Genomic DNA, 19,016 nt, shown 5'->3' with positions numbered 1-19,016 from the left:
GGAAACAGTCTCTCAGGTCTGCACACACTGATTCTACCTTTGTCCCAAAAAGCAAGTAAACCTGGAACCTCAGCCCCTTCCCAAGTGCCCTGGAAACCCACTGGATTCTGTCTGCAACCACAGATGTAACTAAGCTGTCAAGATTTCTTCACCAGGAAGTCCTGTTATTTTGGGTAAGTGTTGTATACACATGTTCAGGCAGAAAGTACAGTGACATACTGCTAGATATATTACCCCGTCTTACAGTAAAGTGTTCACCAAATGTTAGTGGCAGTTGGCCTAGAGAGGCTCACTAATTGAGGTGTTGAAATCCACCTTACAGCCTGAATATTATTCCGCAACAGGCAGCACAGTCTCTATCTGCTGTTAATACTCACCAGCTTTGCTCAGGTTCATGGTCTCACTGAGCCTGTTTTAGGTGATGCATTGCAGAATAGGAGCCTCCTCGAGCGTTGGCCTGATGAATGTTTGATAAGACAATTTATGGAGGGTTTCCATGTATAAAGTTCTGATTATGCACCATGTTCTTTGCAGGATATGAGGCCACTAAGTATTACATGCTAAATTAGCATAATATAGTACATACAATGCATGCAGGGCACCAGCCACTGTGGCAGTTGGATTTGAAAATCCACTAGCCACATGTTTTTACCATCCAATTTCTTTTTGCCTCATGTAGGTGAAATACAGGAAATGCACGAGCATCGTCATTGAACTTGTTAAGAATACACATTTAAGTTCTGTCAAGTAATTAACCAAAATTAATTTAAGTAATGACTCTTAGAATATATATATATATATATTTTAATCTTTTTATTTATTCATTTCCTCTGTCACAGACAGTTATAATATACTGACTCCTCTGAGTTCACAAAAGAGGAAATGGTGGACTTGAATGTGAAAGAACAATGGCAAAAAACAACTAATCAATTACTCAATTCTCATTGGCTACCTGCCAACGTGGCAGGCAGATTGACAGTTTCACCTGCCAAAGGCAAAATTGACCAGTATTTGAGTGTGTGGTCGGGTGTTAATTTCATGCCCTCAATTTATATTGTACCACTATGTTTTAGTCAATTAATTTTTATGAGTGCAGTTTTCTGGTATTTGAAGCCACACAAGTGTCATGAATTTGAACAGCTGCATTTTCTTGCATGAAATGTCTGCTAATTGGCACAAAACTGCTTTCATAAAGTGCCACTAGCCCAAGATGCATTCTGTACACATAAATATGGATATCACATTACCTATGATATCATATCACAAAATGCAGCATGTGACACCTAGTGTATTGGACCTAGAATATTATTTATTCATATAACTTATTTCAAGAGATTTTTAAATGAGGTCCCTGCACTCTTCCCTCCAGAGGTGAAGTCAGTGTAAGGACCTGCTTGATTGGCAGTTAGCTTCTGTGAACCAGACTTTCTTGCCATTTGGCACTGGCACCTGTTTGATAATTAGCTATCTCTGAGTGTTGCACATTGAACAAATGCACAGTCTACAGGGAGGTTCTGAAAAATAGGATATGCAAATGAGATATTATTGGTCATTCTTGAATTTGACTTAAATAGCCAAATGGGAGTTTGCAGGGTTATTTTTAGCTTTATTCAAATGAGTTTGCTCTTGACGCCAACATTTGGCAAAAAGTGTCCCACTTTCACTGGACATTGCTCTGGGTCTGTGTTTTTTGGATGAAAAGGTAAGATACGCTTGTGTGAATTTTTCCTCATCTGGCAAAAACAGATGTACTTGATGTTTGGACACTCTGTAATGTAGCACCGGTATGATTGGAGGCCACTATCTTTACAGTCCATTGTATTGCACTGCGGGCTCTTGCATACAGCTAAAAAAAAAAAAGGGAGGGAGTGGGAGAGAGAATAGCTTCAGTTAATGAAATGTCTGAGGCTGCACACTTGATAAAACGAGATAAGTCCAGCTCACTCTGACTCATTGGCCCTCGCAGGATTTCCTCGTCCTCCTCCACATGAAATGCCTATAAAATATGAATCTCATACATCTCTTCATGAAATTATTTTCTTCGTTTAGCTGAAATAGAGAGGCGAGAGTCGTGGATGTCTTATTAATCTTCCTCTGTTCCTCGTGAACTGTTGAGAATCTGGACTCCTTGCCTCTCTGCCACAGTTGTCAGTCGGGCGCCTGACAGCCGGCAAAGAGCTGAATCTACTCCAACACCCAAGTTTCCGTCATAATTCTGCTCCTCTTCAGCCATCTTTAATGCAACGCATGGAGGGGGCTTTCTCTCGCTGCCAAGGACAGAAAGGCTTTGTCAGGCTGTTTGTCAGAATGTTCTCTAAAAAAAAGTAGGTACTACTGTTAGTGAGCTCTTGTCCTGCAATCTTCTCAAATTGTTTTCTTTTGCCTCAGGCCATTCATTTCTTTTGCCATCCTCATTTCTTTTAGCAACCCAACAGAAGAAACACAGTATATTTTTACCCTTCTGGTAATCCTTCTCTATATCCTAAACCTCTGGTCTCACTTAACACAACATGTCTCACAACATACTGCCTCATAAAGGCCGTTTTACAGTCGCCGTAGCCGAGCTGGCGCGCGCCAATGTGACGCCAAAATGACGTAGATCTCGCTTGCGCGCCAGGATTTTGAGTGCGCGTCCAGAGGGCGCGCACTACTCTATTTTTTTCAGCGGGGCGCGACAAAGCGGAAACAGGAAGCCTGAATGAGCTCGAGGGTAACCGGATGCCAGGACTCTCAGAGTGACTGCAAGTCTCTTGTAAACTTACTGGGTTAAGATGAGTTCTTTTATGGTGAATTAAAGGCTTGATCCGACGAAGTAGGTCATCGAATCAAATCAATCAAAAAAGTATTGACGTCAATGCTGCTGCCAGTTCTGCCGTTGTTTACCTTTTTCTTCTTCTTCTAGTCCGTAGAAATAGCAAAGTCGGTAGCCTCATTAGTGCCACCTCTGTTCAGGAGAAGACTGCAACTAGTGTCGCGACCACCACGCGCAAGTATAAACAGTTACGGAACTCCCATGACGTCACACTGGCACTCGACAGGTCGACTACGGCGACTGTAAAACAGCCTTAATACTCCTCTGTTTTCTCTTGCAGAACTGCCTAACTCCTCATATTCACATTCTCTTAATTCAATTTCAATTCAATTTTATTTATAGTGTCAAATCACAACAGGATTTATCTCAGGACACTTTACAGATAGAGTAGGTATATACCCCCAACAATCCACGTGCCACCCTAATTAATGTGTTCCTACATGGCCACTAGTGTTAGCCACCTCAGATTGTCCAAATGTCCCTGTTTGGATGGGGGATTGTTTTTAAATTCCAATCAGAGAACAAGGAATGAAACACTGATGTGTCGGTTGGAATGCTTATTAATAAATCATAGTAGCAGCTTGTGGTTAAGCAGCATCGTGACATTTAGTCTACAAGGCTGTAAAGGGCAGCTATGATAAGTTGAATCTTGCTATATCATTTACTGTGGCCTTCAGTTTTTCTATGGTGAGTGAAGTTATTATGACAATTAACCTGCACAACTTTTTGGGGGGTAAAAATCTGATGTTTCAAGACGTACACAAGTTTGTGAGTATGTTCATATTCTCTGCAGTAGTCCCAGATCGGGCCTCCCTCGTATATGTATTGCATTCGATTCACACAGCTTAAAAATGAGTTTTTCTGCAAGATAAATCCCTGTTGATCTTTGAGAAAACCCATAGGGTCATTTAACAACACCTACTGCTGTTTTTGAGGTTTTCCAGAATCCCCAAAGACTCAAATATTCCACCGGCTGCATGATAGAAAAATATTTTAAACTCAGTTCCCAAGTTGCCACTTTATTCCTTATTCTAAACCAAAATTATAGTTGCATTTCTCCTTGTTTGATTTGAACCAAAATTATCAAGTCTTGTTTTCATCTTTGGTCATATTTTTCTATATTAATGTTATTTTTTTAAACGTGCACAATAACGTTTATTTTCCATGTCATTGTTGTTGTAAGTGACTATCGGTCTATAAATCTTTAAAAAACTTGTGTCTGTACAATATAGCTGCATGGACACATCTTCAAAGACGTGGCTGCCGCATCAGAGTCAGTTTGGGTTGGTTGGTCAAGCGGAGGTTTGCTGTGGCGGACCTGGAGTTTTAACCCCAAGTGAGTCAGTTTAGAGGTCTACTTTTACTGTCAACTGTACCTAACTTTTACAGCCTCGTCTCCAGTCTGTCATGGTCCAATGAGATTTTTCTCTGTTATATGTTTTTATATGTTCCCCCTAAACCCGCTGTTTTCTCTGACATCCTTTGACACCACTGTTGCCAATAGTTAATGAAAGGTTTAACATATGGTGTGAATGGAGGGCTCTGCTGTGACATTCTGCTCTTTTTCCCTCTGCTATGGCTTTCCAGTCCTTTTCAGCCCTGTAAAGCTTTACAAAAGTACCTCCATATATTGAGGATTCTTTACTGCTCAATCCTCCACCGGAGCATCACTCACCCTCTGAGCCCAGCTTTGTCACACTCCCAGAGTTTTATTTTGACACAGGTTTGATTACGGTATTTGCCTTTTACTCCGGCTTTGATACGCTCCAAGTCTTTCACCTCTCTATGCTCTTTTTATTTCCTTAGATGAAAGCAGCCATTTCTGTTCCCTACAGGGACAGGAAGGGAAATCATTTTTTGTAAGTTAGCGCAGCGTGTAAAGCTGTTGTTTCATTTCAAACATTAAGACCTACGCAGTAATGTTTTGAAGTGTTGGGAAGAAACAAACAAGAAGCAGTCCATATTGTAGGGGGTTGTTAGTTGAGAATCACCTCATTTTTAATTGTGATGAGATACAGTAATACAGAAGTATCTCTGTACAGTCGGTTTTTAAGAGCTTCTGCTTGATCTTTAATTTCATGTTCTTGTTGTTCATTTACAAGCACAGCAGTACTGCTTCTAAATACAGTAGTAAAAAAGGGAGTTTGATGGAGAGCTGTGCACAAGCTGCGAACATGTTCCTATGGTAACTAGGCCACACTCCCCTTGGCTCGCTCACACACAGGCAGAGGGACAGGCAGGAGAGAGACGGGAATGCTGGAAAACACACATGACAGAGAGAACATCTTCAGATTGTTTATTAAGGTTACTGTTCTTATGCCTTCCTGCACTCAAAAGGTATTTACATTTTAAAATGGCTGTCTCTAGGCCTTGAGAAATCGAGGTTACATTGCACTTTCTTTCTGTTACTCCAAAAAATATCAAGCCGATCTCAGGTTCTTTCCCGCGGCTCCCTCACGCCCACGCTGCCCCTGCTTCCTCAACCCCTCCACCCACCTCCCCTTTCAAATGCTGCAGCTCTACCTCTTCTGTGCATTTTACATTTACTCGATTACCGTGCTGTTTCTAAACATAGCACCGAGTGGCTCTGAACAGTCAGAAGTGTCACTTGTCCCTTTTTTTGCTCAGCTTTTCTTTACATACTGTAAACCCAGCAGCCCTATTTAAACATATTGTAATGAAAACACTATTCACTTTTTGGTGCCCTTGTCTTTTGAATATATATGTTGGGCTCAAGTTTAGCTCGAACTTAACTGTAATAAACAATAGCCCTGATGTTTATTCACCTTGCATTTAAAAGCACCCGTCATTGCAAGAGACAAGAGTTTATTTCATCAAGCAGCTAATTCTCAGCAGTGTACATCTCTATGTGCTCGGCATCTCCAATGTCATTTTGCGTTTCTGTAAATCACTGCTCACATTTAAACCATGTCAAACCTCCTCTGGCGACGCTGTCGGCTTGTCAAAGAGCCACAAGGTTAATACAGCGAGGTTTTGCGTCTGTCAGTCATGCAGGCTGATTGTTTGGACAGCTCGCTGTTGATGAATGACCTTAACTTTCTGCACACATTCTGTGGCTTTTCAACAGCTGTGATAAATTTAGGATGGCCCAGTGTACTTTGGCAATTGGCATTTATTTTACTTAAACAAGCACTTCTAGAGTTAAGCATTGACTAAAAGAGTCAATTCACCCAAATTAAAAACAAATATATTTTCTCACTGGCCTCTTTTGCTATATATCCAAGTTTTTGATGATTTAAAGTGCGAACACCCTGTTTAAGCAGTTTTTAATACAAAAGATATTGATTCACATCTATTTAATTCAAAAATAAATTTGAATTGAAAAAAAAATAATTTGCCCTGTACTTATATTTCAATGATATCCAATTTTGCTGGTGCAAGATACGCTAAAGACTTATATCAATTGGCAGTATAATAAAGTAATTATTTACTAATTCAAGAAAAGTGCATTTATCTTTAAGTTACTCTTAAAGCCCTTAAAACACAATTCTTTTCATCTCCATTGTATTGATGGATGCTTGAAATAAAACAGTTTAATACAAACAGCATCAAATTTGACTCCTTTGAATAGAAATACAGAAAAAAAACCTGAACTGAACTGCATTCAGCCTTTAGCTAAACTTGCATTCAATTGATAACATAGTCCCCAATGTTCAACAACAGTTTTATGATTGGCAGATCATGCAGTATGGGTAAAAAGTGTGCTTGATAACACCATTAAATTAAGATTTCATCAGGATACCTTGATACATTGACATATTGGAGCTGTCGGAAAAACAACAATTTCCTAGCCACAATTACCATTTTGTTGTTGACATGAACAGTATTTACTAGTTGGAATATGGCAATTAAGGAGGCTTCCATATGACATGAATGCGACATCTGCCCCAGCAGGCCTGTCTGTGAGTCACCAGAGGCTCCTCGTTGTCAGATGCTCCAGACAGACATAACGAGATTGTGTGTGTGTGCTCTGTAACTGGAAACACAGTCACCTCAAGACAAAGTGGACTGCTGCACCATCAACATTGTGGACAGTCTCAATAAAATTAAGCTCACTCAATTTTCTCCTTAGCTCCCACCCTCAATGTAGCGAATTGCGAGAAATCTCAAAGAGGCCTCTCACATGTAACATTAAACAAACAAAACATATGTCAGAAAGGATGCCGCCTTATTTAGTAGCAATGCAGATTCTCATCACGAGTCAAAATGCAAATGATGATAAGAGATGCTTTAATTGTGTGTGTTTTTTTCTTTGGGATGCAAAGTGGCATCAGTAAAAGTATCTGCATTGGCATAATCTTTCATTTAAACTTTGCTGTTTATTACAGTCATACTTTTATGTCCAACCCAAAATGTGAGTGATTTTTATGACGTGATTTTAGGTGTTTAAATACATAATACAAGCACATATTGCAGTTAGAAAAGTCACTGTACTATATAACAACAACTTACCACCCTGACATCTACAGTATACAGTATACTGTCCCGGCAGTATTCTCTGTGGGAATTTGGACCATGCTTTTTTTTCACTCATAGTTATAACTTCACCTGAAGTGTCGCCATAAAACTGCGACTTTGTCAATGTTAATTTATCTTTACAAACAAACTATAATATTGAATAGTTTTTTGTTTTGTTTTCCGAGATCTTTCTGGAGCTGTTTCACCACCACACACACTTTATTTATTTTTTTCCCAGCTGCTAGTAGTGCCTCCATTTCCTTTGTGCATTGCATTGTGGAAGAATAGTTGCCATCAACAGCACATTCAAAAATCAACCTTATTTAGTCTTGTACTTCATTTTGTCACTTTTCTAGTGAACGAAAAAAAACCCTGCTTAGAAGCAGTATGGATTTGGGACATGCTATTCGTTGTTAACATGCTGGGGTTAGCATTTAGCACAAATGACTGTTGTGCCTAATTACAGGCTAACAGAGCTGCTAACAGGACTGTGGACTCTTGTTGAACACTAATAGCGCTATGGAGCAGTGTTTTTGAAGTGTTGTCTTGTTATGTAAGGTAATGTGAGTCCAGGAATAGTTATGGTGGCAGCCTGCTTGGACTGAATGAATCAGAATCGGGTTAGAAATCAGAAATACTTTGCATTGCAGTTGCTCCCATTCTAGAATAAAAATACAGATAAACATAGAGAGATTATAAGACACATATAAATAAGAAATAAGTATCTAAACAATGTGAACATTATACTACAATATATAAAAACAATAAATAGAAAAAATAAAAATAAGAAATAAAATAAAATGTAAAAACTATGTATACCACCATATGTATGTGTGTGTATATATATATATATATATATATATATATAAAACAGTGTAAAAAATAATAATAATAATATTTTTTATAATAAAGTATAAATAAATGTACAGTATAAATGCAGTATCAATACCAGAGATTTGCATATTAATTATTATTGTACAGAAATTATAAATAGATTAAAGAAGTTAAAAGTTAAAGTTGCTTTAGGTGAAATAAGTCCAAGGGCCAGTCTGGAGTGTCAGACGCTGATGCACCACCTGTGGCGCTCTGTGGTGCATCTCGGTGGAATTATGTTTAATGAAATTGATTAAGTAAATGTATTTAATGTAGATTGGTGTCATAGCCGATACCCAGTCCGGCAAATAATGTCAGTATTGGTGCTGATATCGATCCGGCGGATTGAATCGGTGCATCTCTAATTGTAGTAATTGTTGTTTCGGTAATGTTTGTTTCCCTTGGGTTAAATGGACAGTTAGGGTCAGTTTTCATTAAGTACATCTTTTGATAAATGAATAGCTGCTTTGAGATTTCACTGTTATTAAAAACTATTTCACAGTTGGTATTTAGCAGGGCTGCTTATGCCATGATTACTTAGAGGGTTGGCACATAGTATCTAATACTGCTTCTATTTTTATGTCTGTAATAAAAAAAATCAATCCTGTGGAAAAAAGGTTATGATTTTAGTCAATTTATTAAAAAAAAGTAAAGTTTCCAAATGTGTATTAATAGAGAGATATATACTAAAGGTTGAGTATGTTTCTCCAACACCCACTCACAGTCTTCCTCTTTCTGTTTTTCTCTTCCTCTGTATCACAGTTAGCTAGAGGCTGTTGCCACCCACACACAGTCCTGACTGCAATTTACATTCAGTCAATGTGATCGCATTCATGTGTTATAATATGTCACGTTTACTTAGAGCACCACATGAAGCAGGTGGCAGTTTTAATAGCAGTGATGTTAAAAATTTAAAATATGCTAAATAATTTTGCAGATTCAGCCCCGCATGAGACACAAAAGAATTTGAAATATTTTCTTCAGATGATGTAGATAGGTATGATCAGTTCACCCACTTCACTGTTCCCAGAAACACAGTGTTGTGCAGCATGTTACTTTGTGTCTTTCATCATCTGTATTGTGCAGTTTTGTGCCAATACCTTCTACAGTTCAAGTAGGAGCCATTGGAGTTGTTTCCATGGATACCAAACAATTAGCTTGGAATCAGAATAGAACCTTGAGAGTCGCCTACTCAGAGGCATTGGGAGTGAGGAAACCATAGGATGACAGGGTGTCTTGTTTCCATGTTGCAAAGGGAAAAAAACAGCTCCTTTGGGTAATTGGGGAATTAAAAAAAAAAAAGCTCCATTGGATCAATCACAGACAAAAATAGAAGAGCAGAATAAATATCAACATGAAACGTAATCAGGATTTCAGCTTTAAGAGACCAACCTACGGATTAATCTGACATTTTTTGGCACACTTTCAAAGGATCACAATGTATGATTACACAACCAGCTTAGAAAATGAATAACATCCTAACAATAAATGAATATATAATAGGATGTGGCTTTATTGTACGACCAGGGCTAAAAGAAAATTGTCTTTGGCATCAACTAAGGGCGACGTTTTAAACTTTAGACATGCTTCCTTCCCTCTTGTATCACTGTCTTTACAAACCATGAACTGTGTTTAGCTGGAAATTGGTAGCCTGATAATCCAACAAGTCCTCCAAACCATACGCTTATATAGGTTGTTTATTTCTACTCTCTGATTGGACCCGGGAGCATTTTTTCTTCCTCATATCTAAACCATTTAACGTGGCGGTCGTGGTTTGAAACAGCCTTTGGTCAACTGTTGTTGTTTTTATATGTGCTCTATAAATTCATTTGGAATTTGTATTGGATTTTAAAACGATTGGAGATGGTTAGGTTTAGGCACCAAAATGACTTAGTTAAGTTTAGGAAAAAAGGTTGTGATTTGGGTTCAAATCTGACGTTACTTCATCTTCCGGTTACGCATGTGATGCAGAACGAACGAAGCGGTACACGAACCCCGGTCTTTTGGGTGAAATTCCTGTTTGTTTGAACCATCCACGACCCCAACATACCTCCTTACGCTGAATTTGGTGCTCCTATACTACGTCTCCTTACTTCCTGCTTTGCTTCCGTCATAATTACTATGGCCACTAGAGGGTGCCGCCACTATAAACGTAAATATCGACGTAATTGCTGCTTGATGTTATCTGGTTTCTTAAGTGGGGGGTTATTGTGTTATGTTTTGCCCTAATGTATCTGTAGTGAGTGACGTACTGTAACAGTCCAATGTCATATTTCACTTGACACAAGCTGCGGTTTGAGAGTTGTCATTTCTGTAACTTGATTTACAACGACGTGCACGGCGGCGTCAATCTCATCCACACTCGTCACCATTTTTTCTGTCACTATTTATTTACTAAATGTATCTAGGTAGCTAACTGGCAATGTCTAATCCATGTCTGGAACCAGGCTGAGAAAAAAAGACAATTTTTCAGGAGGGAAGACGTACGTCCTATAAAAATAGAAAGTTCTGTTTATAACATCCCTCTTCCATTTCTGTTGTTGTTCGTATGGAGACACAAGGATTTCGGAGTCTGAAGGATGCTCCTGTGCATCGGCTTTATCTTCCATAGCCAACACACAGTCATGTAGAGAAAGCATCAGATCTGATTCCCTACAGACAGTAGTCTATACTTTTATAGATCAGTCATCATGTTCCAGTTTGCACAAGCCCAAAGTCAAAGACCATGAAGTTCAAGATGACTCATCATTACTTCTTCCCACTATATAAAGAAGTATATCCAATTTAGTTCTCACATCAAGTTTTTTAATCATTTTCCACTGGCCTTGGATACAGGAAGTTTTCCAATGGAGGGGCGATAAATAGCGTCTAAGACTATCACAATGTTGTTCTTTGTGGCTGTCTGTCCTTGTTGTTGAGCTTCCCTTACACCTCCTATTCTGCAGTGTTGACATGCTGATAGCTTATTTGTGATTATTATGTGTTTGTCATGTTTTTTTTTAATGCTAATTCCCTTTCTGTATGTGACCAAAGCAGCTGCAAGGTAATGACACAAGCTATGAATAAGATAATGTAATAACTTGCCAAAATGTAATAAAATGTCCCTCTTAACTGATTGACATATTGTACATTTTTAGTGATAATGTGACAATAACATCAAGAACTATTACTTGGATAATTTACAAGAAAAAGAATATAACTTTTTAGTTAATTAGTTTAATTAATTTTTAGTTATTACGACTCAACATTCTAATGCCGTTATCAGTTAAGCTGTTAAGCTGCAATATTGTACTAATGTGTTTCATTCCTATTGTGACCCATTTCAAGGGACATTTTGTGTCATTTTGTTATTGCATCATAACATTTCTGGATGTTCTCATGTTTGGACTCATGTTTTAAAAATCTCACAAGAGCACTTTGTAAGCCAACACACACTGGTAATTGTCATTCAAAGTGGAGGAAAAACACTTCTCTTACATATTTTATCTATTCTTCACCAAATCTGGTACAAAGTGTTTTCGGATGAGCTCAAAAAGTATTTTTTTCTGATTCCATACCATTTTCCTACTATTGTCTTCCAAAGTAGGTGTAACCCATTTGACATTAAATTGTCATAATTGTTACACATTGTGTAACTGCTTCCTAATTTAGATGACACAAACACAGATACACTCTGTCTTAGCAATCTTGCAAAACTTGATGGAAACTACTCAGCAACAGCCCTACAGCAACATGCTAAATTTAAATGGCCATAACTTAGCAGCCATTAGTCTGACTCACAGACAGTTTTCACAGTTCATCATGAAAATCCTAATATTCCCAGCATTTTGGTATACTCCAAAAATAATAAACCTAAGAAAATCGTTACAATAATATATTTACTTGAACTTGTGCTTTGAGGTTGAACACCTGCATTTGTTGACAATGATTTCATGTCTCTAATGTCTATGTTCTATTTTTTCTTTCTCTTTTCATAGACCAATCTCGCAGGGCAAGTTTTGCCTCTGTAAGACAGTCAAGCATGGAGACCCCTCCCAATGCCACCCCACAGCCCTTTAGACAGCCGGTGAGTTTTATTATTGGAAGATTGTCTTTTGTTATCTATAGAATATTAGATATCTTGTAACGTCCCTAACATCTCTTTGTTATTATGAGTAGATCAACACTTGCATTGTTTTTGTCTGTCTTGCATTGTTAAAGTTAAGTCACATTAAAATTGTATCAATACTGACTTTATTACTTATGTATATAGTGTTTTTACTATTTACTTATTATTTTCTGTTTTCTCTTTGCTGAAACTTAAGAGTTTTCTCAATCGAAGGCTAAAGGGCTCCATCAAGAGGGCCAAAAGTCAGCCCAAACTTGACCGGACCAGCAGCTTCAGACAAATGATTTTGCCCCGGTTTCGAAGTGCTGACCAAGAGAGGTAAGTAACCTTTACTGTATAAATCGTTCATATTATTCAAGTTAATACCAACCGTTTTCTTATTTAGCGTCACATGGGGGTTGTTGTTTGTGTCAGCATGTTTTCAGGCAAAAGCCAGGAAAACACAGTGGACAGGTTGCCAGTTTATTGCAGGTCTAACACATAAATTCTACCCAAACTGTCTTGTCATGAGCAATAGGTTAAAATGCATAGATTTCTAATTGCAGCATAGATTCTGTGTTCCTCGGGATCATGTTCTTGGACTGTGGGAGGAAGCTGGAGCACCCAGCGGAAACCCACACAAAGCCAGGGAGAATACATTAACTGCACGCAGAAAGAACCAGAGACCATTTTGGCATTTTTGCCTTTATTTGATAATTGACACTGCAGAGCCTTACGAGAAATGTGGGGAGAAAGAGAGGGGTATAACATGCAACAAATGTTCCCAGATGGAATCAAGTCAAGGAACATTGTGGCTGGTATGCGTCTTAACCACCAGGGTGCCCCTGTTTATGAGGTGATGGTGTAAAGCCAGTGAGCCAAATTTCTGCCCCACAACTATCACAAAGATAACATACACGGTACATGTAACTTAAAAAAGGCAATTTACGCACTTAGATCTGGAGCAGCTTTAAGCTTTGGATGCTACTCAACCATCAACAATCAGATCTGTTCTTGCTTGGATGGTTAACATGCATAAGATGCATACATCTGTACTGGGTGTACTTTAGCTGTGAATACCTTACGCTAGAAATGCTTTTGCATCGAAACCTCTCACTTTTGCTGCTGAAAGCTATATTTATATTATACCTAGCTTCAAGGTTACCCCTAATTGCAGAACAAGCTGATTGTGTACTGTAATGATGTGTAAAGTAGAATGTGGCAGTTACTCAGGGTACTGATACTGTTTGTGAAAATTGTTGTTTGCATCATGTAGTTTTACCTCAAATGAGACTAAGTAACTTTTGAAAGAAGAAATATAATATAATATATAGTCTTCCTTTTCTAAATAAAAAGCTGAATTCATAAGCAATAAAAACACAACCTTGCACATCTCAATACACACTGTGTTTTGTTGTTAAAGCCTTGCCTGGTCTGGTATGACCAGTAGCTTATGGTGGCCAATTTTAGTAAACGCTAACAAACATTAGTTAGACATTGCTGTGTAACTGACATCACTGAGTTTATTTTCTACTTATGATCCGATTAAATTCGCTCTGTCAGTCAAATCTTTTTCCAGCTGAAATCCAAACATTCACCTATGTTATTATATCACTTTGCTAGCTACTCACTAGCTAATAATCAAGTACGGATCGATCATGGATATATATAATAAAAAAGACTGGATTCCAAAATGGTGCCCATTCAGTTCAATAGAGTTGTTGCCTGGCGCATACACCCAAAAAGTTTAATCGTCCGGGTTTACTTCTGTGAATTAATATGCGCAGAAGTGTTTCTCCCTACGGCCTCGCTCGCAAGTTCCTGCTAGGCCAATAGACTTTACATTGTGGTGAGGTCAGAGGTTTTTAAATCGCTATTCTTGGCTCAAGGAAATTTTTCCAAATATAAAAGGTCCATGGATTCAACCCCATAATCCACCTTTTTTGCAGTTCAAGGTGTCGTGTCAACAGTTTTACAGACATATTTTTTTTTACAATGGTAGCCTATGAGGAAAATCCTTTTTGGCACAGGGGGATTTTTTGTTGCAATCATGCGAGTGGCCACTGGAAAAGATTGTCTGCAAGGCTGAGCGCACTTCCTTGGGGCCTGGGATTGATATGATTGGTGGGGTTAGCTAGCACCCCAAATCACATTTGATTGAATACATTTATGTAACTGCAGTCATCAAAAATATTTTTTTTTAGTTTTTAAAGGAAAAGAAATTAGAGGGAGTTTTTGATGATGATTTTTAATACAAATTTAACATGTAAGCATAATGTGAATAAATCTCACACTCTTTACCTGAACTGTGGCTTTTCATCAACCACTCTGCCCTGCAGAATGAAAAGACATTGCATTTAGTGACACATTGACAGATGGTTGGAGCTTTTCCGAAGCTTTCAGGCCCCCTGGGGGGTTGGATGGTTAATTACATCTGTCATCATAAAGCCTATCAGCCTATTGTTATATACGTATATGGTGACCCTGTTTTTGATTTTGACCTGACAAAAGTCAGACTGGGATTGAAACCTTGTCTATTTAAAATCATTTATGGTTTGTGCAGGTGGTACACTTTTCATCAGTGACCAAAAGGGAAAACTACATAAAACTGTCATGACTGTCATCTTGGTAAAATATCTTAATTTCAACGGTCTGTCTGTTGGACATTCAAGTACAATTTATGTCAGTGTGATTTTTGTTTTCCGATCATCAGGATGCAAAAACTTGTAGTTCTACATGCTCTCAATACAGTTTTTCTTGTTTTGTATACTGACTTAAGGTCACACCCCTGGGGGTTTCAGACTTGCATTGTGACCAACATTGTATGCAGTTCTCACACAATTCAGTCACGACGCACATATGGGAGATGTAAAGATGCAGAAAGAAAAAAACGTAACGCTGACAGTACACTATCCTCCCGCCACAGGAGATGCATAATACACATTTTCAGGGCAGTTGTGGATGTCCGATGCTCAGAGATGTGGAATGTTTCGTTAAGCACAGGATGTAAAAAAACCTTTCTAGTAAAATGCAGGGTGAGCGCAAACATAAAAGCCAAGGTTAAATGTTAAAACTAATTATATTACAAATGTATTGTGTGGAGGCAGCACTAAAGGAGGTGGTGGAGGTAGCTTAATGGTGTTTGGGTTAAAGGACCTTACTGTCTCATCGTGCTTTCCCCTCTAACCGCAGCCTTCACCAGCTCCCACCGCTGCCTCAGACAGCTGCCTTCACAGCCTGCTGCCTTCACAGCCTGCTTTGAGTTCTGCCCACACACGCTTAATTCATTCAGTAGTGTTAAGTTGACTTTGCTATAAATCCTCTGCGTCCAACTTCACACTCTAGCTTTCCAGCGCAGCTGCTCTACCTCTGCTGCCAAGTCGGTTTACCAAAGCCTTTCTCATGTTCTGCATTCTGCGATGGTACTGTTTCTCAAACTAGACGATTCACTGCAACTCTGACCAACATTGTATCTGGCCTCGAAATAGTGCTCCTCCTTTGCTGCTTAATTATCAGGTGTTTCTTCAAAGCCGTTGCTTTTTCTTTCCTATGTATATTTCTCTTGTGTTTAAAGCCAATGTTAATAATGCAGCATGCTAGCTCCAGTTTCTCAGTGCAGTGCAGAGAACGCAACATTTATAGCTCATTCTTCTTCAAAGATAGTTTCAGAAAAATGTTAAAGGAATAATTCAGCATTTTGGGAAATCATATTTTTATACCTTTTGGACAGAACCAGGCTAGCTCCCCCTCCTTCAAGCCTTTATGCTAAGCTAAGCTAAGCTAATCACCTGCTGACTCTAGCTTCACATCTACACAGCAGAGAGGGTATCAATCTTCTCATCTAACTCTAAAAGCAAAGTGTTTTTCTCACTACATTTCTGTTTTTCAATTGGCCCACTGACCTTGATTCACCTGAGAGGGAGCTTATTATCACCTTTTTGCTTCCTTTTCCACCGCCACTTTTCTTTTTCCTGTAACCCAATGATCAAGTCTAATCCACTGTGCCTTTTTTTTTTACTGCGCTACAGTATTTCTGCAGACTAGCCCCCCATTTACAAAGTAGGCAATACCAACATTATATTAGCATTTTTTTTTTTTTTTATTCTTTTTAAATTCTAATTCCTTCAGTTGTAGGAAATTAAAGAATTACATTTTTCAGACAACACCTCAAACTGAGACACTGCTGGCCAATTTCTCTACCGTGCAGTATGACTCACATGAGTCGAGTCAACAGACCAAACTGAAAACACCAGAACTGAAAATCTGGTATTCTTAGCTTTTCCATAAACTCATTATAAAAGGATCAGATCTCAAAAATCATTTGCAGCAGTGAGGATTTCTGAGCTGCAGTGACTCATGTTTTGGTATATAAAAATATTTCTGGATTATATATAGACCATATATATAATAAAATATGATTATAATATGATCATATCTGATTTCTGAATTCTTTTCTCACCAGGACACGCTTGATGCAGAGCTTCAAAGAATCCCACTCCCATGAATCCCTACTTTCTCCTAGCAGCGCTGCAGAGGCTTTGGACCTAGTTTTGGATGAAGATGCCATAATCAAACCTGTCCACTCTAGCATTTTAGGACAAGAATACTGCTTTGAGGTGTGTTGTATAACTGTTTAATTCTCCCTGGCTTTACCTGCCTTCTAATGGACATATTTTTTTAAACTAATTTTATTTTTCTTTAGCCAACCAACCAATTTAATTCAATTCTTTAAAATGTTGTTAGTATGTAAAAATATCAAATCCTCAGAATTTGCTGTTTCACCCTTTTTATATAAATGCAAATTTATTATTTTTGAGTTATAAACAAAACAAGCAATTTGAAGACGCTACCTAATCTATAGCACATTTTATAGACGAACAGATTACAGGTGCAGTAGGTAAGACTTATAAAACTAACTTTCTGTCATATTTGCTGAAACTGACCCTATGTTCGAGTAGAACTACATGAAGCAGGTAATTAAAAAAAAATCTGGCTCCTTTGGCACCACCTACAGCCTGTATTGCAATTTGCAAAAATCCACTGCTCCCTGTTCAGATGCACCAATCAGGGCCAGGGGGGGTGTCTTAACTGCGTGTCAATCACTACTCATGCACACGCATTCATTCTCCCTTGTGGGGGAGGGGCTTAGGAGACCGTTTTGGGCTTTAGCAGAAAGGGGGGAGGGACTGAGAAGTTGTCGATGTTCAAATTTTTTAGCTAAGTCCTGGATCTTCGCAATCCTACCTACAGCACCTTTAATTGGGAAAAAAACAATCAACAGATTAATTGATAGTGAAAATAATTGTTAGTTACAGGAATATTTTACAATAATAAAATATACCAAAACTTTTTGTCTGCAGGTGACCACCAATTCAGGGACAAAATGTTTTGCCTGCCGTTCAGCTTCTGAGAGAGACAAGTGGATTGAAAATCTGCAACGCGCTGTCAAACCTAACAAGGTAGATATAATAGACTGTTTCATCACAAGATCTAGGTAGTAATATTAAGGACTGATGTAAATAAGGACTGTTATAATGCAGTAACAGGACTCCTCGTTTTACTTCCAGGACAACAGCAGACGAGTGGACAATGTGCTCAAGTTGTGGATCATTGAAGCTCGAGACCTTCCGGCTAAGAAACGCTACTATTGTGAGCTGTGTCTGGATGACATGCTGTACGCGCGCACCACAAGCAAACCCCGGACCGACACTGTCTTTTGGGGCGAGCATTTTGAATTTAACAATTTGCCTACCATTCGTAGCCTTCGTTTGCACCTTTACAAGGAAACTGACAAAAAAAGACGCAAGGTAATGTCTTCTTTATTGATATAAAAAAAAAAAATCTTCTTTGTCGAAATTTTTTTTTATTGTGCAAATATTTAAAATAAATGTCTTGCTTGGTGATCTAGGAGAAAAGCACATATCTTGGCCTTGTCAGCATCCCCATCTCCAGCATCACTGGGCGGCAGTTTGTCGAGCAGTGGTACCCGGTGGTACAGTCCAGTGTCTTGGCCAAAAGCGGTGGTGTTGGAAGTACCAAAGTGATCAACGCCTCCCTACGTGTCAAGTCTCGCTACCAGACAATGAACATCCTTCCAATGGAGCTGTACAAGGAGTTCGCTGAGTACATTACCAACAACTACCGAACACTGTGTGCAGTTCTGGAGCCGCTGTTGAGTGTGAAAAGCAAAGAGGAGGTGGCGTTCGCTCTGGTGCACATCCTGCAAAGCACAGGAAAGACAAAGGTAAACAAGGATTGAAATTAGTGTTGTTTTGTTTTAGTATTTTAGTCTAGTCTTTGTGTCAAGCTGTCATTTTAGTTTTTATTAGTTTTAGTCACGTTCATACTCTTTTTAGTCTAGTCAAGTTTCAGTCGACTAAAAGTCTGAGCATTTTAGTCTTATTTTAGTCAGAATTATCCATGACTAATTTAGTCTAGTTTTAGTAGACAAAAATTTATGACATTTAGTCAAAAAATTGTATTTTAGTCTCTTTTTAGTATTGCAATTATATTTAATCCAGTCAATATAGTATAAGTCAGGTAGGAACTAAGAACCCACACACACACACACACACACACACACACACACACACACACACACACACACACACACACACACACACACGTTTGTCTCAGTCGTTTTCAGCTCCAGTGGCTAACGTCTAAAGCTAACGTTAAAATGAGACACATTGACCACAGCCTCATGAGTTGGCATGAGCTTTCTAAAACAGAAAGTAACGTTACGTTAATATCTTGACTTACCTC

The 19,016-nt window shown here is 38.6% G+C and overlaps 1 protein-coding gene across 1 annotated transcript in view; it reads left to right on the top strand.

Annotated features, from left to right (window-relative positions):
* Positions 1-4,048: 4,048 nt before the first annotated feature.
* Positions 4,049-19,016, top strand: part of LOC144528848 (ras/Rap GTPase-activating protein SynGAP-like) — a 37,708-nt gene continuing 22,740 nt past the window's right edge. Inside the window, exons 1-7 of the mRNA XM_078267699.1 lie at positions 4,049-4,148; positions 12,142-12,236; positions 12,460-12,590; positions 16,714-16,867; positions 17,612-17,710; positions 17,798-18,058; positions 18,160-18,495. Of these exons, the coding sequence (XP_078123825.1) occupies positions 4,049-4,148; positions 12,142-12,236; positions 12,460-12,590; positions 16,714-16,867; positions 17,612-17,710; positions 17,798-18,058; positions 18,160-18,495 (1,176 nt within the window). The remainder of the gene's footprint in view (positions 4,149-12,141; positions 12,237-12,459; positions 12,591-16,713; positions 16,868-17,611; positions 17,711-17,797; positions 18,059-18,159; positions 18,496-19,016) is intronic.

Source organism: Sander vitreus, chromosome 14 (assembly GCF_031162955.1).
Source record: "Sander vitreus isolate 19-12246 chromosome 14, sanVit1, whole genome shotgun sequence".
NCBI classification, from domain to species: domain Eukaryota; kingdom Metazoa; phylum Chordata; class Actinopteri; order Perciformes; family Percidae; genus Sander; species Sander vitreus.
The sequence above is the reverse complement of the archived record's forward strand: the minus strand, read 5'-3'. Positions and strand labels throughout refer to the sequence as shown.